Source organism: Pseudophryne corroboree, chromosome 6, assembly GCF_028390025.1.
Source record: "Pseudophryne corroboree isolate aPseCor3 chromosome 6, aPseCor3.hap2, whole genome shotgun sequence".
Classification (NCBI taxonomy): Eukaryota; Metazoa; Chordata; class Amphibia; order Anura; family Myobatrachidae; genus Pseudophryne; species Pseudophryne corroboree.
Window position 1 is genome coordinate 363,663,607 of NC_086449.1, and position 27,691 is coordinate 363,691,297.

Below are 27,691 nucleotides of genomic sequence, written 5' to 3' on the forward strand. Positions count from 1 at the left end.
CTTTGATGCATTTGAAAATGGGACCCGGACCACTTGTCCAAGAGGTCCCATTGAAAAGTCCTCGCATGGAACCTGCCGAAAGGGATGGCCTCGTAGAAAGCCACTATCTTCCCCAGGACCCGCGTGCAATGATGCACTGAAACCTTTTTTGGTTTTAATAGGTTCCTGACCATGGCTATGAGTTCCTGAACCTTTTCGATCGGAAGAAAAACCTTTTTCTGGTCTGTGTCTAGAATCAGCCCCAAAAAGGTCAGACGCGTTGTAGGGACTAGCTGGGACTTCGGTATATTGAGAATCCAGCCGTATATCTGCAACGTCTTCATGGACAGAGACACGCTGTCCAGCAACCTCTCCCGAGATCTCGCCTTTATGAGGAGATCGTCCAAGTATGGGATAATTGTGACCCCATGCCTGCGCAGGAGCACCATCATTTCCGCCATTACCTTGGGGAAAATTCTCGGGGCCGTGGAAAGCCCAAACGGCAACGTCTGAAATTGGTAGTGACAGTCCTGCACTGCAAATCTCAGGAACGCCTGATGCGGGGGGGAATATCGGAACATGAAGGTAAGCGTCCTTTATGTCCAGGGACACCATCCAATCCCCCTCTCCAGGCTGGCGATGACCGCCCTGAGTGATTCCATTTTGAACTTGAACCTCTTCAAGTACAGGTTCAGAGATTTCAGGTTTAAAATGGGTCTGACCGAACCGTCCGGTTTCGGGACCACAAACAGGGTTGAGTAATATCCCTCTCCTTGCTGGAGATGAGGAACTGTGACAATCACCTGTTGAATATACAATTTTTGGATTGCTGCCAACACTAGCTCCCTCTCGGACGAGGAAGCCGGCAGAGCCGATTTGAAAAATCGGCGAGGAGGCAAGTCTTCGAATTCCAGCCTGTATCCCTGAGAAACAATCTCTAATGCCCAGGGATCCACCTGCGAGTGAACCCAGACGTGGCTGAAAAATCGAAGACGAGCCCCCACCAGATCTGCCTCCCCTCGGAAAGCCCCAGCGTCATGCGGTGGACTTTGCAGACGCAGGGGAGGACTTCTGCTCTTGGGAACTAGCTGTGTGCAGCTTTTTTCCCCTGCCTTTCCCTCTGGCAACAAAGGATGATCCACGTACCTTCTTGTTTTTATTGGAACGAAAGGACTGCATTTGATAATGAGGTGCCTTTTTTGTATGCTGCGGGTGGACATAAGGTAAGAAATTTGACTTACCAGCCGTAGCGACAAGATCCGAGAGGCCGTCTCCAAACAACTCCACCCCTTTGTAAGGCAAGGACTCCATATGCCGCTTTGAATCTGCATCTCCCGTCCACTGTCGGGTCCACAAGAGCCGCCTAGCAGAAATAGACATAGCATTTATTCTGGAGCTTAATAAACAAGTGTCTCTCTGAGCATCCCTTATATACAAGGCAGCATCTCGGATATGCTCTATGGTCATTTGAATGGCGTCCCTATCTAAGGTGTCAATTTCCGTAGATAAGGAATCTGCCCATGCCACAACCGCACTACAAACCCAGGCCGACGCCATAGCCGGTCGAGCAATAGTACCGGAATGATTGTAAATGTGCTTTAAGGTAATTTCCTGCCTGCGATCAGCAGGTTCCTTGAGGGAAGCCGTATCCTGAGAAGGCAGTGCCACCTTTTTGGACAAACGTGTCAGCGCCTTGTCAACTTTTGGCGAAGATTCCCAGCGTATCCTATCAGTTTGTGGAAAAGGATACGCCATGAGAATCCTTTTGGGAACTTGTGGTCTCCTATCCGGAGATTCCCAAACCTTTTTGCACAAGTCACTTAATTCAAATAAGGATGGAAAAGTGACTTCAGGCTTTTTCCCTTTATACATGTGTACCCTCATGTCAGGGACAGGGGGTTCCTCAGTAATATGCAAAACCTCTTTAATGGCAATAATCATGTACCGTATACCCTTAGCCACCTTCGGCTGTAATTTTGCATCTTCATAGTCGACACTAGAGTCAGTATCTGTGTCGGTATCTGTGTCATCGATCTGGGATATGGTGCGCTTCTGAGACCCCGAAGGACCTGGCGCCCCAGGGACAGGCATGGACTGGCTACCTGACTGATCCCTAGCTTCTGCCTTGTCTAATCTTTTATGCAATAGATTGACATTTGCATTCAAGACATTCAGCATATCCACCCATTCCGGTGTCGGCGTTGCCGACCTGACATTCAAGCACTCCCCCTCCACATTAAGCGAGCCTTCCTCGTCAAACATGTCGACACACGCGTACAGACACTTCACACACACACGGAACCCCTTTCCTGTAGACAGTATCCCTGTCAAGGCCCTTTGGAGAGACAGAGAGAGAGTATGCCAGCACACACCCCAGCGAAATAACCCTGGAGACCAACACAAAATGTTTTTCCCCAGCAGCGCTGTATAATATGTAAACCGCCAATTATGTGCCCCCCCCCCCCCCCTCTCTAAAAGCACCCTTTCGCCGTGTGTAAGCAGGGGAGAGTCCGGGAGCTTCCTTTCAGCAGTGCTGTGGAGAGAAAATGGCGCTGGTGAGTGCTGAGGGAGAAGCCCCGCCCCCTCGGCGGCAGGCTTCTGTCCCGCTCAAACTTAGTAAAATATGGCGGGGGCTCTTTTATATACATGTACAGAGCCCACCTGTACATGTATATAGTCTTTTTGCCATGCAGAGGTTTATATTGCTGCCCAGGGCGCTCCCCCCCCTGCGCCCTTACATTGACCGGAGTATGTGAGGTGTATGGGAGCAATGACGCACAGCTGCAGTGCTGTGCGTTACATCAGTGAAGCTGAAGGCTTCTGCCGCCTGACGACTTCTGTCTTCTGTACTTCTAGCTCTGTGAGGAGAACGGCGGCGCGGCTTCGGGGGTGGACGCCCAGTAAGAACCTGCGTTCACCCCCTCTGGAGCTAATGGTGTCCAGTAGCCGAGCCTATCTTTGACAAGAAGGTCTGCTCCTCTCTCCTCAGTCCCTCGATGCAGGGAGCCTGTTGCCAGCAGTGCTCCCTGTAAAAAAGTAGTAAAAGTTAGAAAAAAAAAATCCAAACAAAAATGCTTCTAGGCAGAAAACTCTGGAGAGCTCTCTGCAGTGCATCCATCTTAATCCGGGCACAGTGTAAAAACTGAGGTCTGGAGGAGGGGCATAGAGGGAGGAGCCAGTGCACACCCAGAGTCCAAAGCTTTCTTAAAGTGCCCTATCTCCTGCGGAGCCCGTCTATTCCCCATGGTCCTTACGGAGTCCCAGCATCCTCAAGGACGTTAGATGGCCATTGTGCCATTTCCCCGGAGATTTGCGCATACGCAATGCTCAGACTCTATTACGCTGATGGGCACCAGCTGCAGAGGAGGGGGCCCCAACAGAGAAGGTTGGACACGGGCCTCCTTCTCTGTTAAGATGCTCGTGCCTCCATAAGTGCTGGTCATAGGGCTGTCATGACCCGGAAGAATACTGTGAAGTCGCTGCAGCCCTGGGATCTGGTAAGTGGTCACTGACACGCCACAGATGTTACAGATGTGTCCTCCTCTTACATCTTTGCTTTGTGCGCTACAAGTTGCGTTACATATAACACGTGAGTGCCGTGTTACTCGGTAGCGACAAGCGTCTTTTTTGCTCTTTTCCCTGCGAAAATGTCTTAGATGCAAAATTATGTAATAGGATGCACAAGGTGTGGTATATGTTAGGTAGATTAGACTTTGGTCGACAGTGTCTAGGTCGACCACTACTAGTCAACAGGGACTCTTGGTCGACATGGTTTTTTTTTTACATTTTTTGGTGTAGTTTTCTCCATATAGTGACCAGGAACCCCAATTAGTGGCAAGCGAACTTCGGGGAAGGTGCCTCGCTCCGCTACCACTGCGCTCGGCACAGGTTACAGTTCCCAATTGTAGTCCACATGGATCGTAAAGTATGAAAAAGTTCAAAAAATTAAAACAAATGTGAAAAACTCATGTCGACCAATAGTGGTCAACCTAAAGACCGGATCCCGATGCACAAGCAGCTTCTGCTAATTAAAACATGTGGCATGCACGTGTGTGATAGACTGTATTTCAGTGGTTCCCAAACTGTGTGCCGTGGCACCCTGGGGTGCCTCGGGACACTTGCAGGGGTGCCTTGGATTGGTGGTCCAGGACCAATTCAAATTATTTATGGTCAATATAATAGGCAAAACCAGTGCTAGTAGCTGTCAGTCGTAAAATATGGGGACAAACTGAAGCAAATCTTGTCCCTCACCACACAACTGACCCTAAGGATGTCATATAAACACAATCTACTTAATTTAATATTTCTTTCTAAATTTCTCAATAAGAAATTTTTGTCCTAGGGGTGCCATGAAAAAAATTCTGATACTTTAGGGCGCCGTGATTCAAAAAAGTTTGGAAACCACTGCTGTATTTGCATTCAAAATGCTCTGCTACAACACTAACATGGCATTTCAGATGCAGATAGAGCCATAACTACACACAGAATATAGGCATGCCACATATAATTTTAATCAGATGATGCTGCTTGTGTATCCTATTACATTACTTTGCATCGAAGACATTTTTGTGTGGGGGGGGGGGGGGGGGGGGGGAGAGAGATTAAAAAAAAAAAAAAGCAGCACAGTGCGACTTCAAGGGCTGTTTAGCGTGACTGCAACAAGAATGTAAGAGTACACATCCGTAGGTCGACATACCATATATACAGACATGATTGCTTGTTGACCTAGAATACCATACCAGTTTTCAATTATTCATATATTTAGCAGGGAACAACTGCAGGTATAGATGTTATGGCTTGGTTTAGGTCATAAAATATTGATATATTTTCTAAGGCTTCAGTCACACAACCACTGCTCACAGAAAACTAAATACAAACAGGGAATTCAGAATACAAGGTAGCAGATGAAGTATTTCTTCCACGATTTACAAAAAGAAATAAAAAAATCAATGGTTTTCACCAGTGGTCATTGGTCAAGCCAATTACTGTTCGAGCATGTCAATAGTTCGAGAACTTGTTTTTGCCCAGTTCTCAAGATACCCTGGGTGCAAAACAAGAACCAATGTTGATCTCTACAAACTATTTTTGTAATGTCACTTAAAAGCCTTCCATTCAATGGAGAGCTGGATTAAAGAAAAATAGATCAAATGGGTCACCCACAAGGTCATCGGGTTTGAAAGCACCAGCAGTTTCTGCATCCGCAAGTAAGCATCACATCCAGCCTGATAAAAATCATGTTACCTGAAAGAGTTTCCCCATTTGTGTCATGATCACAAGAGCATTCACCACTTACTATTACACACAATCCTAAAAGTTCTTAGCACTGCTTTAGGTTACAAGCCCAAACATGGAAATACATGGAAAATCTTACTAATCGCTGCCACTATAGATTACAGAACTGTTAATTATACTCTTCAATGTGATATCTGAACTTGATTTCTACGTAATAGTTAAAATCAAATGCTTTTATGCCGAGCTCATAGGTGTGTGTACAGGAAATGAATGTGGAAAGTAATAAGTCAGATTTAGACAACATACAAAAGCATGTGTGTTTACTATATTAATGATACAGTTCTAACGGAAATGCAATTTTATCTGCTACCACTATTGCTGGCCATACATTAGGACGGATCGGATACGAATGTAAGATTTCAACGTGTCCTATGATGCATTGTGTACACATTGTAGGTGTTTTCGGTAGGCTTGCGATGAGACGTGCATCCCCGTTGGTCGACTGTCACATCAAATTATCATTCGCACAGCCCATATTATCCGTCGTAATCGTATGCACATACGATGCATCGTACGATGGTGCATATGTTCAGCGTCCTTGTAAATGACTTAGTTATCACATTCTAGGCGAGGCATACGATCGTATGAGATTGTATAATTCATCTTATGCTAAAAAAAAAAAAAAATCATGTGTAATGGGTTCCACGGGGGATTGAAGGTAAATTGTATGAGGAAATCGGATCGGATTCTGGTTGTCCTAATGTATGGCTAGCCTAAGTATTCAAATGCTTGTGGAACCAGACACCGGCTGGTTCCTGCAGATATCTGGACATAATAACCACTTTATTGTCTTCACCTTATGAAGCAATCACAGTTTACTCCTGAACAGTATATTTTGTGCTGTTTGAAGCACAAAAATCACTATGCCAACAACAAAATTAATCTATAGGGCAGCACACACTTGCATGTTTTATTCAGCAAATCACAGCAGCAAGAAAACAAAGGAGAAAGTCATTAAATACGTTATTTTATATAACTACTGATAAATTCTGCAATGTTATTATCTAAAAGGTACTTATTCTCTGATGTGATTCTAAGAAAGAGACAAAATCTGTATTATCTACAAGAAAGTAGCACACTGCTGCACTACATTAGCAGTTCTGTACTGCCGGATTCACCATAACCTGCTTATTAGCGCAAAGGCAGACTGGGGCCAAATAGTGTATTCACAATGCTTGAAAGAAAGAGCTGTGGAGTAAATGCCTCCGCTAACTGGCTTAACAGAATCCGTTTTCAAACAGTCACTGCTCACCTCCAGTGCCCCAGCCAGGAAGCAATAAGGGGGTATTCAATTAGCTTCAATCATTTCAGAGCTATTGAATTCACCCCCCTGCGTATTCAACTGCGGGCCGTTTTCGCCCATAACTTTTGACTTCTTTAACGAAAAGGCATTGGTGAAAAATGCCTCAAAATCAGCTAAAAACGGAACGTGTTTTTGCTGGCGCAGGTGCAAACACGTGGATTCGCCGATCCACACGTTTTTCGCTCCTGCCAAATTTTTCACCTGCTTTTGAATAGGGTAAATCCCCAAAAATAGTAAAAAGTGCAGAGTTTTCGCCCAGGTGACAGAACGGCCCTAACTGAATACCCCCCTAAAACTGGTTCCAACATTTGAGACAATCTGTACACTCTGTGCCATTACGACATCAGAACTGCCTGCCAGTGAAGCAATGGGTCCAGACCACAATGAGGACACTAGAGGACAACTGTACTAGCAGGGTGTACAACACTGCCATAATGCTGTTTATGAGACATTGCCCAGGGACAGATCGGATTGTTCCCAGCAGATGCATCACGTAGGGAATGTAATTCTCAACCAAATTTTAGTAGAGCCGGGGGCAGCAGAGGACAATCATCTAGATTCTAGACTGAAGTTATTTTGTGTAACTTACAAAGCTCAGTGGCTGTAGCTCATTAAACAATAATTACTACCCTCCTCTTTTTTGTGACGACTTTTCACGCAATATATTTAACATTTACACATAAGAAAAAAGAATTATATTGATTTTTTTCAGTATGTCTCAGGACTGTGTTAAGCCATGTGCCTATATTGAAGTCATCTATTGGATATGAGAAAACAAAATGTGCAGGCTTTTCTTTACCAACATTTCACTGCAAATAAACATGTACTTAAGTTTTACATCAACGCAATCATATGGAAGAGTTCAGATTAAAAACATTGCAGGACACTTTATGTGCCATTTATCCTTGAATTTTCCTGTCAGATGCCATGAAACCAGGCATCAGGTGTATCCCAACAAAGAGCACCATCTTTGAGCTTCAGCCCAGCTGGCACCATAACAACAAATGTAGCTACAAAGTGGGAGATTTATTTAGGGATTGCAGCCAATGGCTTTATAGTAGCGGACTATGGATGGCATGTGTCCGGTGACCATACAGGATCAATTATGGAACTTGCAGGCCGTAACATTGTACTTTGTAACATACTGTAGAGGATCAATTAGTAACAAAAATAAACCTGTATACAGGATTCCTCCATACACATTCTACACAGCACAAAATTAAATTACTGTGTCTTTGTTACGCGATATAAACTAGAAAGGTCATCTTTTGGGAAATTGACAATGGGTAATAATTCCCTACTCTAAGGCTGGGTACACATTAGGACGACTGGCAATCGTGCAGATATCATCTGGGAACACACTTAAGACGTTATTGCATGATTTGCTGTACTGGAAAGACAAATCGCTCTGATTGCCTAATGCATACCCGTGTCTGCACACTACCGCAGATATCGTGTGCAATTCAGTGCAGTGTAATGAAGGACAAAACAAGATGTCGTTCCGTAGTTCACTAAAATCACTTTAGTGTGTATCGGCAATTTGCCATGGTACAGGGCGAAGAGAAATCGCCCAGACCATCAGCCCGATTGTCCTAGGACATGGGTCTCCAACCTGTGGCCCTCCAGCTGCTGTGGAACTACACATCCCAGCATACCCTGCAGGTTTTGCTATTAAGGCTTGATAAAACAGAAGCAGGTCATGCTGGGATGTGTAGTTCCATAGCAGCTGAAGGGCCACAGGTTGAAGACCCATGTTCTAGGTCAAGGGTGTACTCAGCCTTAAGGAGTCGACTCGACGCTCATGGGGCCGCGCATCGGATCAGATACATAGCTAAAAATGCACAATTTCACCCAATATATAGTCCCGAGTGACCAAATTGAGCAAAATCGTTCTAGTGTATGGGGCCCTTTAGTGAGGAGGGAAAACATTTGTTACATAAGAGGAAACTTTGAGATTGATGTTAAGGTATCAGTCTGCTTACTTGTAGGTGAGCCCATCTGAAATAGCAAATAGCTGTTGTGCAGTGAGACCATCCTCAGGAACGTACCCGGTACCTCCGCTAATCAGGTAGTCTGCCATGCTGTAGGAAAAAAAGAAAAAACATCTTATCAACCATGGTACAAGATGGATAAATTACACTGTAAGCTTCATACAGGGAATGTTGAAAAGGATGAAATAATCTCTGTAAAGTGCTATGTAATATTTAGGGGCTACATAAACATGGAAACAAACCAACAGTGAGAAATAATTCATACATGTCTAACACATCTACTGAATGCCACCATCTACAGTCTGCCACCTTATTATCTCTGCATGCTGTTTGCTTATGCTGTAAGGGATGATGACAAAGAATGAAGATAACACAATCTGGCCTTGGCAACTAGTTCCCGTTTATGAAAAGAAATCTGCACTTCACATAGAATAACCGCACTGGAGCAGGAACCGGATAACAAACACGGTGTAACGCATGCAGGCTGACAACACGGGGCAACATGAGGCAGCTGCTGCCAGCTGCATGGTTTCCTGCTAATGCTGTTGTACCTTGTGCCTGCTGCCAGCTGTACCCTATGCACCGTGCGCCTGCTAATGCTGCTGTATCGTGTGTCTGCTGCCAGCTTTACCCCTGCTAATGCTGCCAGCTGTACCCTATGAACTGCGTGCCTGCTAATGCTGCTGTACCGTGTGCGTCTGTACCCTGTGCACGGTGTGCCAGCTGCAGCAATCACATATGCTCCTCTCCGGCCCTGCATAAGCAGATCAAACCAAGGCGAATGATGGAGTGTGTGTACATGCAACAATACCCAACATGCAGATGTGCCAGCAGCCGCCAGAGCAGAGGCATCTCCCCCATCACCCGCACACAGCCCGGCCTGCTCTCGCCTACATGTGCATGCTACGGATGCCCCGTCGCCTGACATAGTTACATGTATGTACACACTCGGTGCAGCTCACGTTATCGCCCCGGGAAGTAGCACTCTCTCAACTAGACGCCCGGTCAGCAGCCACCCTCAGCACCCGGACAGCGATACGGAACCCGCAGTGAGGCTGGCCTGGGCGCCAGACGACGGTGTGGGATCATAAGCCGCCAGACGACGGTGCGGGACCATAAGCCGCCAGACACGGGGCGGAGCCCGAAGACCGGAGCCCCTCCCTCTCTTGTTTCACCGGCCACCTCCCAGCAGACGTGGGCACCGCAGCCCCCTCCTCCCCTGAGCCCGGGCACCAGGGACCAATAGCCACGAAGCAGCAGGATGCTGGCGCATGCGCAGTATTGCTGGGCAGGGGAGACAGTGACACGCGGGAGGGAGGATCCGGCCGCCGCCGGCCAGCAGCTCAGCCATGTACATGTCACCTCCGCTATAGCTAGGGGTATACGCGCCGTCCCGGCATCACACCCGCCCGGCAGCTGCTGCGCCGCATGTAGCGGGAGTCACCGGCGCGACACCCACATGCATGCAGCGCTCCGACCGCACAGCGGCCGGCTAGTCCCCGGTTTGCCCCGTGTACTGTAGCTGTGATAGACAGCAGCCAGCGCCCGCTCCCTGCCCAAAGAGAGGATATACCCGCATCCAGACCGGGAGAGGAAGGGAGGGGGGCAGTGTTATTGGGGTGATGTACCATCCACGACATACAACCTCCCACCCGCAGCAGTCCACACGTGGCGGTTTAGTGAGGCACTCCACGCACCTGCTCATACACACAGTAGTACAATAACACACGGGGGACAGTTTCAGAGCTCGGAGAGAGATAAAGCGCCAACCAATCAGTTCTTAGCTGTCATTTTACAAACAGCCTGTGTTATGACATGAACGGGTTGGTTGGTGCTGTGTCTGTAGCCACGCTTTGCTAAATCTTTCCCCAGGTCTAATCAGGAGACCCCGCATCCACCTCTGCCGCACGCACCTGAGACCACGGCCGCAGCTGCCGCCTTCCTCCTGCTGCTGCTACACGTTGTATGTACTAAGCCACGCCTAGCCGCTGCCCCGCTACACGGTAGCATGTGCTGCTATCACTGTGCAATGCGCCATGTGGTGAGAAGCGCTACTGTACTGCTGTCACTCCGCGCCGGGTGTCATTTCTATTTGGAGAACAGAGATGATGGTGATTACTCACTGTACAAGTGTTGTACGTCGGGATACATGCGTCACGGTGAAGGGAGGCTACCTGGATAGGGCGTTCTTATCATGGTAGATGCTAGAATCAAGTGGGCTAAGGGACCTTTTCCGTAAGGGGGAGGAGTTACGACACAATGGGGAGGAGCTAGGCCAGCGGGATAGTTCCTCTACTATCCACGCCACCAACTATTACCTTTAGTAATCAGGTGGCGAGCGAAGCGGAGCGAGCCACCGAGCCCGAAGCGTGGCGAGCAAAGCGAGCCCGCGAGGGTACTTTTTGGGTACCCTGTTCGCCCGTAGCTCCTCCCCCTGGTGACGTGTCTCCTCCCCTAGATACGTCAGAAGGTCCCTTCTCCCACTCCGAAATAGAATCAACCTTCTTATCATACGGTCACACTCGGGGCCAGATTAACGATGGAGCTCCAGCTCCAGGCCTCCACATAGAAATAGGCCCATCATCATAACTATTAAAATTGTATTTCTATTTTTTTCACAAAATCATGCAAATTCTTTAATATTTTTATATATTTAGGGAGACATTGGAGCTGATAGTGTAGTGGGTGAACATGCTTGGCTTCAAATTGAAACTTGCGCATTTTAAGCAATAAATGTTTTTGCATGGTTTCTTATGGTTGTTCTGGTTCCCGTTCTACAAAAACATACTGGTACAAAATGAACAACGTGTGTGACTATGATAAAGAATTTAGACCATAGGTTCCAATGGGACAGGGTTAGCAACCATCTTTGATTGATGGATTTGCCATCAATGGAATAGGTCTGATGCTGTCTCAAACTTCGATGGCAGAGACACAGCAATGGTAGTTTGTTTTCCCCACTTAACCTCACCTCACTATGGGGCACCACACTGCAGATTTATTAAGCCTGGTGAAGTGATCAATTGCATGGCGATAAAGTACCAGCCAATCACCTCCTAACTACCATGTCACTGGCTGGGTTTGAAAAATGATAGGAGCTGACTGGCTGGTGCTTTCTCACCTTCCACTTTATCACTTCACCAGGCTTAATAAATTTGCCCCTATGTACCACAGTAGGAATACCAGGCATCTGTAATGGTTCAAACAGTCAATGGATTTCATGTATGGTTTCATGCCATCGATTGAAACCATCGATGGTGAACCTTTCGAAGGCCATCCCTAAAGGACTGCTGTGAATGAGTCATTATTTTCTGGTAAGCACAGCTTAACACCTTGGTGCAATGCAAATAAACCAGAATACTTATACAAGACGTGAGGCTGAAATCATGGTTTCTAATCCCATTTTTTCTTGAGCTTCCGTCTTCCATTCTGGGAGTCTGAGATACTCCTGGAGCACTCCTCCATCGCCACAGTTGTGCATAGGACAATTACTTTGTGTTAACAAAGGATTGATTTGGGCATATGAGTTACTGCAAGGATGATGGAGAGGGGAGGATACAGGTGTTGCTAAAAGGGTTATGGATTGGGGGATGTAGGAGTATGAAGAAAGATGTTACTTCAGAGGTAATAGATGTATTAAAGTCACTAGAAAAGGTGAACTACTGTTGATGTGCTGTTTGCTGCTCTCAAAAATGGGGTATTAGCAGATTCCCATATAAAGAAATACAAAATAAAGAGAACAGAGAGCGCATACAGACTCTGGTTTATAATTTGATATTTCATTGATCTCAAGTAAATAAAATCCCTTTAAAAATAGTCAGACATTAATAATCGCATTAGTTTCTAAAAATCTGTAACATACTTACAACATATCACCAAGTGAACAATGCAACATTATTTACATTAGGAATGTAGCCACAAGAAGTCTATGATACAAAGTACTTTGATTAATGTTCAATACAAATACAGGCTGATATTGAAAAACGAAAAAGAGTATGGTCTCAATAATATTCTCTTTGGTGGTCATTCCAAGTTGATCGCTCGCTAGCAGTTTTTAGCAGCCGTGCAAACGCTATTCCGCCGCCGCTGGAAGTGTATTTTAGCTTAGCAGAAGTGCGAACGAAAGGATCGCAGAGCGAGGGCAAATTTTTTTTGTGCAGTTTTAGAGTAGCTCTATACCTACTCAGCGCTTGCGATCACTTCAGACTGTTCCGTTCCTGTTTGGGCGTCACGAACACGCACTGCGTTCGACTAGCCACACCTGCGTTTTTCCAAACACTCCCTGAAAATGGTCAGTTGACACCCAGAAATGCCCACTTCTTGTCAATCACTCTGAGGCCAGCAGTGCGACTGAAAAGCTTCGCTAGACCTTGTGTGAAACTACATCGTTCTTTGTAATAGTACGACGCGTGTGCGCATTGCTACGCATGCGCAGAAATGCCTTTTTTTGCCTCATCGCTGCACAGCGAACGAATGCAGCTAGCGATCAACTCGGAATGACCCCCTTTGTTCTGAAATTGCCAATAATGTATATTAATTCAAGAAGTGTATCTCTCCAATTGAATTTTACCTCCAATATCAAAGACAGAAACTGCACATTAGGTGATAAGTAAAAATACTTTATCTCTCAGCGATGATCCAGAGTATTTGGATATATATTGTGGGACTGAATTGATCCAACAAGAACCGGAATGTCCACACAATATATAGCTTTTTTGGAGGCCCGTGATTAGTGGGATCCAGTCTTTAGGTTGACACTGTCTAGGTCGACCACTATTGGTCGACAGTAAGTAGGTCAACAGGGACTCTAGGTCGATGTGCTAGGTCGACATGAGTTTTTCAATTTTTTTTAACTTTTTCATAATTTATGATCCACGTGGACTACAAGTGGGAATGGTAACCTGTGGCGAACGCAGCGAGGCACCTTGCCCGAAGCATGGTGAGCCATGCGAGGGGACACGGTGCATTAATTGGGGTTCCCGGTCACTCTACGAGGAAAACGACACCAAAAAAATTAAACTTATGTTGCCCTTTTTTCATGTTGACCTAGTACATGTCGACCTAGAGTCCCTGTCGACCTAGAAACCATATCGACCTACTTACTGTCGACCTAGACACTCAACCTAAGTCTAGTCTGTCTAACATACCACACAGGGCCGGTGCTAGGGTGTTCGGCGCCCTCCTGCAAACTATAAATTTGCGCTCTCCCATACTTAACAAAGGGACAGCACATATAATGCCCCCTGTAGCAGTGACGCTTAAACACATAATGCTCCCTGTAGTAGCGCCGCTTATACGCATAATGCTCCCTGTAGTAGTGCCGCTTCCACACGTAACGCCCCCTGTAGCCGTGACACACACGTAACGCCCCCTGTAGCAGTGACGCTTACACACGTAAAGCCCCCAGTAGTAGTGACACTTGCACACGTAACGCCACCTGTCGTAGTGACGCTTGCACGCGTAATGCCCCCTGTAGCAGTGTTGCTTGCACCCGTAACTCTCCCTGTAGCAGTGACGCTTGCACACGTAATGCCCCCTGTAGCAGTGATGCTGACACATAACGCCCTCCTGTAGCAGTGAAGGCAATACAAGATGCCCCTGTAGTGGCGACGCTTACACACATTATGCCGCACAGACACACACCACATACACACACGTACTGTACATACATTACACACATACACAGTTGCACATACACACACATACATATAGATACTGTATACATACACACACACTTTCACTCACTTGTTTTCTAGCCACTCACATAAAGAAGTTTGGCAGTTCATCCTCCTGTGTTGCAGTGCAGTCTGCAGCCTGGTCCAGTGTAGCGTCCCCCCCCCCCCCTTTAGGTCCGCACACTGCACTCTGTGAGTCTGTGATGGGAGGGGAGAGGAGTCTTCATGCTGCCGGCGCCGCTGCCTGTGGTAGACTGTGACCGGCGCAGCAGGGACATTTGCTCAGCACAGGGATACTGAGCAGGGAGAGCGCCTCTCCTTGGCGCCTCCCTGCACTGCATCCCTTTGCTGAGCGATTAGCGCCAGGCCTGATACCACACCCGTGATTAGTGATGGCTATGAGGCCAATTATAGCTGTACAGTCTAAGATTGGATGTACTGTGCACTAGCCATCAGTGATCTACACAGCCGCTGCTCCCGTATTATAGTGAGCCATTACAAGCATATCCCATTACAGCAGGGTAGGTGGCTCTCTGTAACAGTGTATAGGATCAAGTTTCTTTATGTGGCCATAATTGATAGTGGCTAACTGGCCAAATGCATATGGGGGTGGTCTTCAGTTTGCCGGATGTCGGGGTCCCGGCGCACAGTGTACTGGCGCCGGAATCTCGACAGCCGGCATACTGACAGTTTCTCCCTCTTGGGGGTCCACGACCCCCCTGGAGGGAGAATAGATAGCGTGGCGCACCCGCAAGGGGCTCATTTGCGCTCGCCACGCTGTCGGTATGCCGGCGACAATATGCTGTGCGCCGGGACCCCGATAGCCGGCATACCATACTACACCCTGCATATGGTACAGTCTGGATTATTACACTGTATATGGACCATGTTCTAAAGCTGCAGCTCTCGTTTTGAAGGATGCCAAGGCTGGTGGCCCCTAATGCGCCAAATTAGGCAGCTCAGTATACCTTATCTGACGGCTTCGTCTGCAGCTTTAATGGCTGAGTTGGCATCTGTTATTAGCAGAGTCCCAGATGCCGCGCCTTCTGTTTAACTGAAAGACCAATGCAGGTGGCTCCAAGCAAGATGTGTTACTACCAAGTTGGAAGGTGAGGTGAAAACTATGTTGATAAATTGGTGATGGGCAAATGTGTTTCAGGAGAGGGGCATAGCTCACTCACTATATAAAGTGACCATGCCCTCTACATGGAATGGCCATGCTGTGCCTTGAGCTTAGCAGTGGCTGCGTGACTAGATGTGATTTGCCTTCTCCTTTATTATAGTGTTTTCCAAACTTGGTCCTCAAGTCACCCTAACAGTCTAGGTTTACAGTATAGGATATCTGTGGGTGCACATAGAAGGCTTAATCAAAATGAACGAGGTAGTAATTAAGTCACTTGCACAGAAACATGGATATCATTAAAATCTTGACTGTTTGCAAACCACTACTCTATTAAATTGCGGTGGGCGTTATCCAGGGGTTCCCAACCATGGTCCTCAAGGCACACTAACAGTCTAGGTTTTAACAATATGTATGCTTTGATGGTTAAATCAAAATAACTGAGGTACTACCCTATGACGGCGCGCGCAAAAAATGGGTGTGGCCAAATGCCACATGGGGCGTGGCCAATGAAAATGGGGGCGTGATCACATATGGGGGAGGGGCAGATACACGTATGACCCCAATAGTGTCAGATACACGTTGCCCCACAGTGCTAGATATACATTGCCCCACAGTGCCAGATACATATAGCCCCACAGTGCCAGATACACATTGCCCCACAGTGCCAGATACACAAATGTCCCCAGAGTGCCAGATACACAAATGTCCCCAGAGTGTCAGATACACATTGCCTCACAGTGCCAGATACACATTGCCCCACAGTGCCAGATGCACATTGCCCCACAGTGCCAGATGCACATTGCCCCACAGTGCCAGATACACAAATGTCCCCAGAGTGCCAGATACACAAATGTCCCCAGAGTGCCAGATACACATTGCCCCACAGTGCCAGATACAGAAATGCCCCCAGAGTGCCATACATTGCCTCACAGTGTCAGATACACATTGCCCCACAGTGCTAGATACACAAATGCCCCCACTGTGTCAGATATACATTGCCCCCCGTGCCAGATACAGAAATGCCCCTACAGTGCCAGATATGCCCCCAGTGCCAGATATCCTCCAGTGCCAGGTATACATGCCCCCCTGTGCCAGATATCCCCCAGTGCCAGGTATATATGCCCCCCTGTGCCAGATATGCCCCCAGTGCCAGATATCCCCCAGTGCCAGGTATACATGCCCCCCCCAGTGCCAGATATCCCCCAGTGCCAGGTATAACATGCCCCCCCAGTGCCAGGTATATATGCCCCCCTGTGCCAGATATGCCTCCAGTGCCAGATATCCCCCAGGTGCCAGGTATACATGCCCCCCCAGTGCCAGATATCCCCCAGTGCCAGGTATACATGCCCCCCCAGTGCCAGATATCCCCCAGTGCCAGGTATAACATGCCCCCCCAGTGCCAGATATCCCCCAGTGCCAGGTATAACATGCCCCCCCAGTGCCAGATATCCCCCAGTGCCAGGTATACATGCCCCCCAGTGCCAGGTATATATGCCCCCCAGTGCCAGATATGCCCCCAGTGCCAGGTATACATGTCCCCCTGTGCCAGATATCCCCCAGTGCCAGGTATATATACCCCCCCTGTGCCAGATATGCCCCCAGTGCCAGATATCCCCCAGTGCCAGGTATAACATGCCCCCCCCAGTGCCAGATATCCCCCAGTGCCAGGTATATATGCCCCCCTGTGCCAGATATGCCCCCCAGTGCCAGGTATACATGCCCCCCATGTGCTAGATATCCCCCAGTGCCAGGTATATATACCCCCTGTGCCAGATATGCCCCCAGTGCCAGGTATAACATGCCCCCCCAGTGCCAAATATCCCCCAGTGCCAGGTATATATGCCCCCCAGTGCCAGATATGCCCCCAGTGCCAGGTATACATGCCCCCCCAGTGCCAGGTATAACATGCCCCCCCCCAGTGCCAGGTAAACATGCCCCCCTCCCCTACTCACCGCTGCCGCTGCCGTCGCTGTCCTGTCTGTCATGTGAGGGCAGGAGAGTGCAGCCTGCGCCTCTCGTTCCCCTCAGTCTCCGGTGGGTGTTTCAGTTTACTTCAGCGCCGATCCGTGAGCCAATCAGAGCTCGCACCCGCGAGCTCTGATTGGCTCACGGATCGGCGCTGAATTAAACTGAGACACCCGCCGGAGACTGAGGGGAACGAGAGGCGCAGGCTGCACTCTCCTGCCCTCACATGACAGGTATACATGCCCCCCCAGTGCCAGGTATAACATGCCCCCCCCCCAGTGCCAGGTAAACATGCCCCCCTCCCCTACTCACCGCTGCCGCTGCCGTCGCTGTCCTGTCTGTCATGTGAGGGCAGGAGAGTGCAGCCTGCGCCTCTCGTTCCCCTCAGTCTCCGGCGGGTGTCTCAGTTTAATTCAGCGCCGATCCGTGAGCCAATCAGAGCTCGCGGGTGCGAGCTCTGATTGGCTCACGGATCGGCGCTGAAGTAAACTGAAACACCCACCGGAGACTGAGGGGAACGAGAGGAGCAGGCTGCACTCTCCTGCCCTCACATCAGCGGCGGTGCGGCGTCACATCAGCGGCGGTGCGGCGTGTGCGGCGGTGCGGCGTGGAGCAGGGGAGGGAGGGAAGGAAGAGGAGCGGCGGCCCGTCGGTGTGGGTACGGCGTACCCACGGCTAAATTCTTACGGGTACGCCGTACCCACCCGTACCCGCCCACTTGCACCACTGCTGGCCACTCCCCAGGATGTGACAGTGCTGCAGGAAGCAGCGTCCCCATTGTGAATCTCCCCATGGTATAAACAGGAGATGGTGCGGATCAGAGGCGTCACCGGGTGTGGTGACACCCGGTGCGCGCCCCTGATCTCCTGCCGCGATTGCTGCAAAAAGGGGCGTGGTATTGTACTTAGGGGGCGTGGCTTCACAGGAATCCCGGAATCGTCACTCTGGGGGCGTGCCCAGCATCTCCGGGGATGCTGTTCTTCCCCCAGAGCCAGTCTCCGTCCGCTGTCGGCTCCTCTTCTGTGACAGGAGCCGGGTGCTGTAGGAGACTTTCTCACTGCAGCACCTGGTTCCTGTCAGTGCGGAGGAGCTGACATTTGGTGTCACCCTCCTCCAGGCGTCACACCCGGGTGCGGGCCGCACCCCCCGCACCCGCCTTGTGACGCCACTGGTGCGGATTACCCGTTGATACTGCTTATAATCTGTGTCCTTCCCGGGACCAACCCTGCAAGCTAATCGGGTTGGATTCCTGGGTCAGCTGGACCCAGAGTAACACATTTCCACTAAGCCGCGACCTGGGTTATCACGGCAATAACCCAGGTATTAGTATGCCTTATGCTGCTTTCACTTCGCAAACCCTGCTTTTAAAACGTTTCTTAAAACGGGTCTGAGCAGTCAAACCCCCTTCACATCGCATGTTGTAATCAGTATATTACCATTTCATTACCGTTTTGGTACCTTTCACACTGAACCCGTTTCACCCATAGAAAACAGTGGTTGTCATTGTAAATGGACTTTATCATACGTCCTAGAGGATGCTGGGGACGACATCAAGACCATGGGGTATAGACGGGATCCGCAGGAGACATGGGCACTCTAAAGACTTTTCATTGGGTGTGAACTGGCTCCTCCCTCTATGCTCCTCCTCCAGACCTCAGTTTTAGAAATGTGCCCAGGTCGACTGGATGCACTCTGAGGAGCTCTACTGAGTTTCTCTGAAAAGACTTATGTTAGGTTTTTTATTTTCAGGGAGATCTGCTGGCATCAGACTCCCTGCTTCGTGGGACTGAGGGGGCAGAAGCAGAACCAACTTCCTCAGAGTTTCATGGCTCTGCTTCTGGCTGACAGGACACCATTAGCTCCTGAAGGGAACTGAACGCTAGCCGTGTCTAGATGCTCACTCCCACAGCACGCCGTCACCCCCCTCACAGAGCCAGAAGTCAGAAGACAGGTGAGTATAAGAAGAAAATGATCTATCAAGTAAGTGACGGCTGAGGTGCGGCGCGGCTGGCGGGAGCACAGTGCGCCATTGCTACCCACACACACAGGCACTACAGGGTGCAGGGCACGGGGGGGGGGGGGGGGAGGCGCCCTGGGCAGCAAGAAAATACCTCAAACTGGCTGAAAGGGGGCATAAGGTGCCGCTAGCACAGCCCTACCCTCGCCAGTATAGATATTACAGTGTTTGTATGAGTGTAAGAACGTGCCATTGCGGGGGTGGAGCTTCTTCCTCAGGCAGCCAGCACACTACTCAGCGCCATTTTCTCTCTCTCCTCAGGCTGCAGAGAACACGCTGGTCCTCTCCTCCACTTCTGACAAGTACAGGGTGCTATTAAGGAGGGGCACAAAGCGATTGTGGTGCATTTGATAGTGTATATTGCTATTTAAAAAGCGCTGTTAGGCTGTGGACATACTGTGTTCACAGGAAATACTGGCGCTGGGATTGTGAACTAGCTGCTCCTATCCTGTGTCCCTCTGACAGATTTTACTGTGGGTCTGTCCCCAAAATAAGTCCCAGTGTGTCTGTTGGTGTGCTGTACACGTGTGAGGCATGTCTGAGGCAGGGAGTTCCTCCCCGGAGGAAGCCATTTTAGGGACACAGAGTTGTAATGTGGTGGTGCTACCGGCACACCAAGAGCCTGCATGGGTGAAAGAGATACGTGACAGTATACATCTGATTAACCGTAGATTAGATAAGTCTGAATCTAAGGCTGCATGCTGGAGAAAATCTGTGGAAGATGTGATTTTTCAGGATGCTGTTATTTCTTATGCGGGCGGCCCCTCTGCATCACATAAGAGACTATTTGCAAATGTTGTAAACACTGATACGACACGGATTCTGACTCTTGTGTCGACGATAGTGAATCCAGAGAGATAGATCATAAATTTATCAAAAAAAATATACAATATATGATTGTGTGCTATAAGGAACGTGTTGGAGGTTACAGAAACCACTCCTGTACCTCAGGAGAAGGCGTATTTATGTAAGGAAAAGAAGTCCAAAGTCATGTTCCCCCCTTCACACAAACTAAATGCTCTGTTTGAAGGGATGTGGGTGAATCCTGATAAAAGATTTCGTATTCCCAAAAGGATTCACATAGCTTACCCTACCGGCTGAGGACAGGAAAAAGTGTGAGTCACCCCCTTTGTTAGACAGTGCACTTTCCAGGTTGACAAAGAAGGTAATTCTCCCTGCTCCTGGCACGGCTTCTCTTAAAGAGCCGGCAGACCGCAAAATGGAAACGACATTGAAATCCATTTATGTTACCAATGGTACACTGATTAGGCCCACTATTGCCTGCGCATGGGTGAGTCGCGCTATTGAAAAATGGTCAGAAAGCGTGTTATCAGAAATTGACACGATTGATAAAGATGAAATACTCCTTAAGTTAGGGAATATCAAGGACGCTGCCGCCTACATGCTGGAAGCAATGAAGGATATTGGACTCTTGAGTTCACAGGCTGCTACCAAGGCAGTATGGGCTAGGCGGGCGTTGTGGATTCGCCAGTGGAACGCGGATGCAGATTCCAAAAGAAACATGGAGGCTCTCCCATATAAGGTGAGGCCTTATTTGGCGATGGCCTGGATGCGTTAGTCTCGGCGGCTACCGCAGGTAAGTCGACATTTTTGCCCTCTGCGCCTGCACCGGCAAAAAAGACCTATCACCCGCAAATGCAGTCCTTTCGACCCAATAAATACAAAATGACGAGAGGTTCCCCCTTCTTTGCAGGTAGGGGAAGGGGAAAGAAGCCCACAGCGGCTCCAGGTTCCCAAGAGCAGAAGTCTACCCCTACTTCTGCCAAATCCCCAGCATGACGCTGGAGCTCCCTTGCGGGAGGCCACTCGGGTGGGTGCACGTCTCAGACTCTTCAGCAGGATTGGATTCTGTCTGGACTAGATTCCTGGGTGTTGCAAATAGTATCCCAGGGGTACAAGCTGGAGTTTCAAGACGTTCCCCCATGCCGATTTTTCAAATCGGCCTGCCAGTTTCTCAGTCAGAAAGAGAAGCAGTAACAGCGGCAATCCAAAAATTATGTCAAGACCAGGTCATAGTCCTGGTACCGTTGTCACAACAAGGGAGGGATTATTATTCAAGGTGGTTCCGAAGCCGGACGGCTCGGTCAGACCGATCCTAAATCTAAAGGATCTGAATGGTTACCTAAAAAGGTTCAAGTTCAAGATGGAATCACTTCGGGCAGTGATTGCCAGTCTGGAGGAGGGGGACTACTTGGTGTCGGTGGACATAAAGGATGCTTACCTGCATGTTCCCATTTATCCTCCTCACCAGGTTTATATGAGATTCGCGGTTCAGGATTGCCATTACCAATTCCAGACGTTACCTTTCGGTCTCGTCACGGCGCCGAACGTATTCACCAAGGTGATGGCAGAGATGATGGTTCTCCTTCGTCAGAAAGGAGTCAATATAATTCCTTATCTGGACGACCTCCTGATAAAGGCGAGATCCAGGGAGCAGTTGTTACAAAACATATCACTCTCTCTGTCAATACAACAACATGGGTGGATCATAAATTACCCAAAGTCACAGTTGGAACCGACGACAAGGTTGTCTTTCCTCGGGATGATTCTGGACACAGAAGTTCAGAGAGTATTTCTTCCGCTGGAAAAGGCTCTGGAAATCCAGAAAATGGTAAAACAGATATTGAAACCATCAAGTGTGTCGATCCATCAGTGCATTCGGTTGTTGGGGAAGATGGTCGCGGCCTACAAGGCCATACAGTTTGGCAGGTTCCATGCCAGAGTATTCCAGTGGGACCTGTTGGACAAGTGGTCGGGGTCACACCTACACATGCACAGAAAGATAATCCTGTCGTCAAAAACCAGGATTTCGCTCCTGTGGTGGTTACACAGCTCTCGCCTACTAGAGGGTCACAGGTTCGGGATTCAGGACTGGGTCCTGGTAACCACAGATGCAAGTCTCCGAGGCTGGGGAGCAGTCTCTCAGGGAGAAAACTTCCAGGGACGTTGGTCACAACAGGAAGCCTGCCTTCACATAAACGTTCTGGAGCTAAGAACCATTTACAACTGCCTTCAACAAGCGGTACATCTTCTTCAAGACCGTCCCGTGCAGATCCAGGCAGACAATGTAACAGCAGTCGCATTCATAAACAGGCAGGGCGGAACGAAAAGCAGAGCGGCAATGCCAGAGGCGACAAAAATCCTCCGCTGGGCAGAAAAACATCTACAAGCTCTGTCGGCAATATTAATTCCGGGAGTAGACAACTGGGAAGCAGACTTCCTCAGCAGACACGATCTCCATCCAGGATAGTGGGGCCTCCACCAAGAAGTCTTCGCAGAGGTGACAAGTCTTTGGGGAGTTCCTCAAATAGACATGATGGTGTCTCGTCTCAACAAGAAGCTTCAGAGATACTGTTCCAGGTTGAGAGACCCTCAAGCAGTAGCAGTGGATGCACTGGTGACCCAATGGGTGTTTCCGTCAGTGTATGTCTTTGACGGCATGGCTGTTGAGCGCCGTATCCTAGCCAGAAAGGGTATTCCCGAGGAGGTCATCCCCACCCTTATTCAGGCCATAAAGGGAGTAACGTTGAAACATTACCACCGTATTTGGAGAAAATATGTATCTTGGTGTGAATCCAAGAAATCTCCTACGGAAGAGTTTCATTTAGGACGTTTTCTCCATTTTTTGCAAGATGGTGTGGAGGCGGGCCTCCGATTGGCATCAATCAAGGTCCAGATTTCGGCCTTGTCAGTGTTCTTCCAGAAACAATTGGCCTCTCTTCCAGAGGTTCAGACCTTTGTGAAAGGGGTTCTGCACATCCAGCCTCCATTCGTGCCTCCAGTGGCACCATGGGACCTTAACGTGGTATTGCAGTTCCTTCAATCGGATTGGTTTGAGCCTCTACAAAAGATAGAGTTGAAGTTTCTCACTTGGAAAGTGGTGATGTTTTTGGCTTTGGCATCTGCAAGGCGGGTGTCTGAATTGGGGGCCTTGTCTCACAAGAGCCCTTACCTGATCTTCCATGAAGATAGGGCAGAGTTGAGGACTCGTCAACATTTTCTTCCGAAGGTGGTTTAATCTTTCCACATAAACCAACCTATTGTAGTGACAGTAGTTACTGACACATTCACTGATTCAAAATCTCTAGATGTGGTTAGAGCTTTGAAAATCTATGTCGCTAGAACGGCTCGTATACGGAAAACAGAGGCTCTATTTGTCCTGTATGCTCACAACAAGATTGGCTGTCCTGCTTCCAAGCAGACTATTGCACGTTGGATTAGAAATACGATTCAGCAAGCTCATACTACGGCTGGATTGCCGTTACTGACGTCGGTAAAGGCCCACTCCACTAGGAAGGTGGGCTCATCCTGGGCGGCTGCCCGGGGGGTCTCGGTATTACAACTTTGCCGAGCAGCTACTTGGTCAGGGTCAAACACATTTGCTAAGTTCTACAAGTTTGACACCTTGGCCGATGAGGACCTCAAGTTTGGTCAATCGGTGCTGCAGGGTCATCCGCACTCTCCCACCCATACTGGAGCTTTGGTATAGACCCCATGGTCTTGATGTCATCCCCAGCATCCTCTAGGACGTATGAGAAAATAGGATTTTAATACCTACCGGTAAATCCTTTTCTCCTAGTCCGTAGAGGATGCTGGGCGCCCGTCCCAGTGCGTATTTTACCTGCAGTTTAGTTATTACAGTTACACAAGTTGTGTTATTTTAGTTTAGCATGTTGCTGCAATTGGTTCATGCCTGTTGGTGTGTGTTATGTTGAATGCCATGTGTGCGGCATGGTTGAGGGTGTGAGTTGGTAGATATCTCACCACTAGTTAAGTAATTCCTTTCCTCGAAATGTCAGTCTCCCTGGGCACAGTTCCTATAACTGAGGTCTGGAGGAGGGGCATAGAGGGAGGAGCCAGTTCACACCCAATGAAAAGTCTTTAGAGTGCCCATGTCTCATGCGGATCCTGTTTATACCCCATGGTCTTGATGTCGTCCCCAGCATCCTCTATGGACTAGGAGAAAAGGATTTACCGGTAGGTATCAAAATCCTATTTTTCTGGCCCACACATTATTAATAATTATTAATTATTAATAATTTGGCTAGTCGTACGATGGAACCCAGCAGCTTCAAGCATCTTTACCATGGAGGTCATTCCGAGTTGTTCGCTCGCAAGGCGATTTTAGCAGAGTTGCTCACGCTAAGCCGCCGCCTACTGGGAGTGAATCTTAGCATCTTAAAATTGCGAACAAAGTAATCGCAATATTGCGATTACACACCTCGTAGCAGTTTCTGAGTAGCTTCAGACTTACTCGGCATCTGCGATCAGTTCAGTGCTTGTCGTCCCTGGTTTGACGTCACAAACACTCCCAGCGTTCGCCCAGACACTCCTCCGTTTCTCCGGCCACTCCTGCGTTTTTTCCGGAAACGGTAGCGTTTTTTCCCACACGCCCATAAAACGGCCTGTTTCCGCCCAGTAACACCCATTTCCTGTCAATCACATTACGATCGCCAGAACGATGAAAAAGCCGTGAGTAAAATTACTAAGTGCATAGCAAATTTACTTGGCGCAGTCGCAGTGCGGACATTGCACATGCGCACTAAGCGGAAAATCGATGCGATGCAATGAAATTTACCGAGCGAACAACTCTTAATGAGGGCTCATGTTTTTGTAGATTACTGCATCCTTCACTGTCCCAGTGATTTGTCTAGCAATTTCTTCATCCCATCTGATCCTAAGCAGCTCCCTAACCTCCTCATCACTCCAATTTGCCATTTTAAACTGTATTCTGTATAATAAAACGCTCCCTTCACTCTCATGTGTTTCCTCCAGGTTATTTCCTGCTTCTGCCTGGTGACATCATGCATGGAGACAGCCTATCACCTTCTGTGGTTTGGAAATACCGTTTCTGAGCCTTTCACACTGCACAATGAAACGGGTCTGAACAATGTAGGACCCTGCTTTTTAACCGTTTTAAAATACCAGTAATCTGTAACCAGTAAATTCAAAGTGGCCCTTTCACACCGCAGCTAGAACCGTTTTGGAAGACTTAAAAAACTGCAATTTACCGGGTTATAGCTGCGGTGTGAAAGGGGTATTAATGACCATGATTGGGAATCCCTGACCTATAGTTTAGTAGTCAATCAAGTTAAGTTTTAAAAACTTGCAGCCACTTCAATAGAGTACTTTCACCAAATGTGGCTCCTGGGAAAAAAAAAAAAAAAGATTTTGCACCCCTGCACTAGAGAATTCTTTATTTTATACTTTATTCAGTGAAGTCCAATGGTTGGTCCCTAGTGCCAGGGGCGTTGAGAGAAAGGGAGGGAGGGTACTACTTACCTGGGCTCAGGTCCCCCCCCCCCCCCTCCTTACCTGGCAGCAGCTGCAGATCTTCTCCTCAGCCCAGCACACGCTCCTGTGTGCTAGATTGCAGTGTGGCCAGGGAGGTGCTTAAAACACTATTTTTTTTTCCCTAAGGGTGCATGGCACCACCTCCTGTGATTACCACCAGAGCCGGCCCTAACCAATATGATGCCCTAGGCAAGATTTTGGCTGGTGCCCCCTAGCATCACCGCTAGTTTCGCCTCTGACCCTGCACCTCTTTTCCAGCACCATCACCCCTCACCCATTGCAGTCCTCTTTTTGGTGTTCCTACCCCCTATATTTTAAACAGAAACAGTGCGCACATTCGGCACACAGTCCAAAAGAGGGTGTGTTCTTGCTGGGAAGGGGCATGGCCACACAATAGTTCCCCCAATTCAAATTACGCCACACAGTAGTGTAACTTCATTCACATTTTATCATGTAATAGTGTCCCTAATTCACGTTACATACGTTACATCACACAGTAGTACCACTTCACCTTATATACATTACTTCTCACATTAGTGCCCCTTATTCACAATACATCACACTGAATTCCTCCTTATTAACATTACACCACACCATATTGCTCTTTATTCACATTAGACCACACAGTTGTGCCCTTTCTATATGTTACACCATACAGTAGAGCACCTTATACACACAATGCACACATTAGTAATGCACTTATACACATACCACAGTAATGCCCCTTACACATATGACACACATTATTAATGTCCTTATAAACATAATGTGCCTTACACATTATGCCAACCTTTATTAATTCCCTTTTACACATAATGGGGATCATTCCGAGTTGATCGCTCGCTTGCAGTTTTTAGCAGCCGTGCAAACGCTATGCCGCCGCCCACTGGGAGTGTATTTTAGCTTAGCAGAAGTGCGAACGAAAGGATCGCAGAGCGGCTACAAAAAAAAATTGTGCAGTTTCAGAGTAGCTCCAGACCTACTCAGCACTTGTGATCACTTCAGACTGTTCAGTTCCGGATTTGACGTCACAAACACGCCCTGTGTTCTCCCAGCCACGCCTGCGTTTTTCCTGGCAAGCCTGCATTTTTCCGAACACTCCCTGAAAACGGTCAGTTGATACCCAGAAATGCCCCCTTCCTATCAATCACTCTGCGGCGGACATTGCGAATGAAAAGCCTCGCTAGATCTTGTGTAAAACTACATCGGCTGTTGTGAAAGTACGTGGCGCATGCGCATTGCGCCGCATACGCATGCGCAGAAGTGACGCTTTTTCACTTAATCGCTGCGCTGCGAACATTTTTATCTAGCGATCAACTCGGAATGACCCCCAATGTCCCTTACACATAAGCCACACATTATTAATGCCCTTATACACATAATGACACACATAATGTCCCTTTCACATACGCCTTACATTGTTAATGCATTTATACACCTGACACATAATGCTCCTTACACATATACCAAACACTACTGCACAACCAACCCACCTGCACACAGCACTCACATGGCCGCTAACATTGTGACCTCTGCCTCTGCTTGGAAAGAGATGTGTCCTCATACATCTTGCCTCAATACGCCATGCAGCAGAAGATGCTTTGTGTGAGTCAGCTGGCAGCTCTGCTAACGTCGGGTGCCCTTGTTTTTATGAAAATGTGTCTCATTTGCAGTACTATATGGCTAGGATGCACAAGCAGCATCTGCTGATTAAAATGATATGCGTGTGTGACTGTGTCTGAATCTGCATACGAAATGCTACGTTACAGTGATTTACAGGAATACACTGTAACGTAGAATTTTGTATGCAGATACAGCCGCAGTCACACACAGAATATAGGCATGCCGCATATCATTTTAATCAGCAGAACCTGCTTGTGCCCCATGGCATACCAAATGCCCTAAGCATTTGCCTAGTTTGCCTATGCCTGTGGCCGGCTCTGATTACCACCCCTCCTTAAAAGCACCTGGGCCCAGAACCCTACTCTCTACTGTCCTGCCTAGTGCTGCTGGTCCCTGGACACATTTAAA

The 27,691-nt window shown here is 48.3% G+C and overlaps 1 protein-coding gene across 4 annotated transcripts in view; it reads right to left on the reverse strand.

The window, feature by feature from the left end:
- IMPDH1 (inosine monophosphate dehydrogenase 1) overlaps window positions 1-10,754 on the reverse strand; it is a 133,815-nt gene extending 123,061 nt beyond the window's left edge. The window contains exons 1-2 of one of the 4 annotated variants that reach the window (XM_063926682.1): window positions 10,689-10,754; window positions 8,557-8,655 (exon numbers count right to left, since the gene is read on the reverse strand). In XM_063926682.1, the coding sequence (XP_063782752.1) occupies window positions 8,557-8,654 (98 nt within the window). In that variant the 5' untranslated portion in view covers window position 8,655; window positions 10,689-10,754. Of the gene's footprint in view, window positions 1-8,556; window positions 8,656-9,513; window positions 9,760-10,478; window positions 10,588-10,688 lie in introns of those variants that run through there. The other 3 variants (XM_063926681.1, XM_063926679.1, XM_063926680.1) reach the window with 3 other exon arrangements.
- Window positions 10,755-27,691: the final 16,937 nt, after the last annotated feature.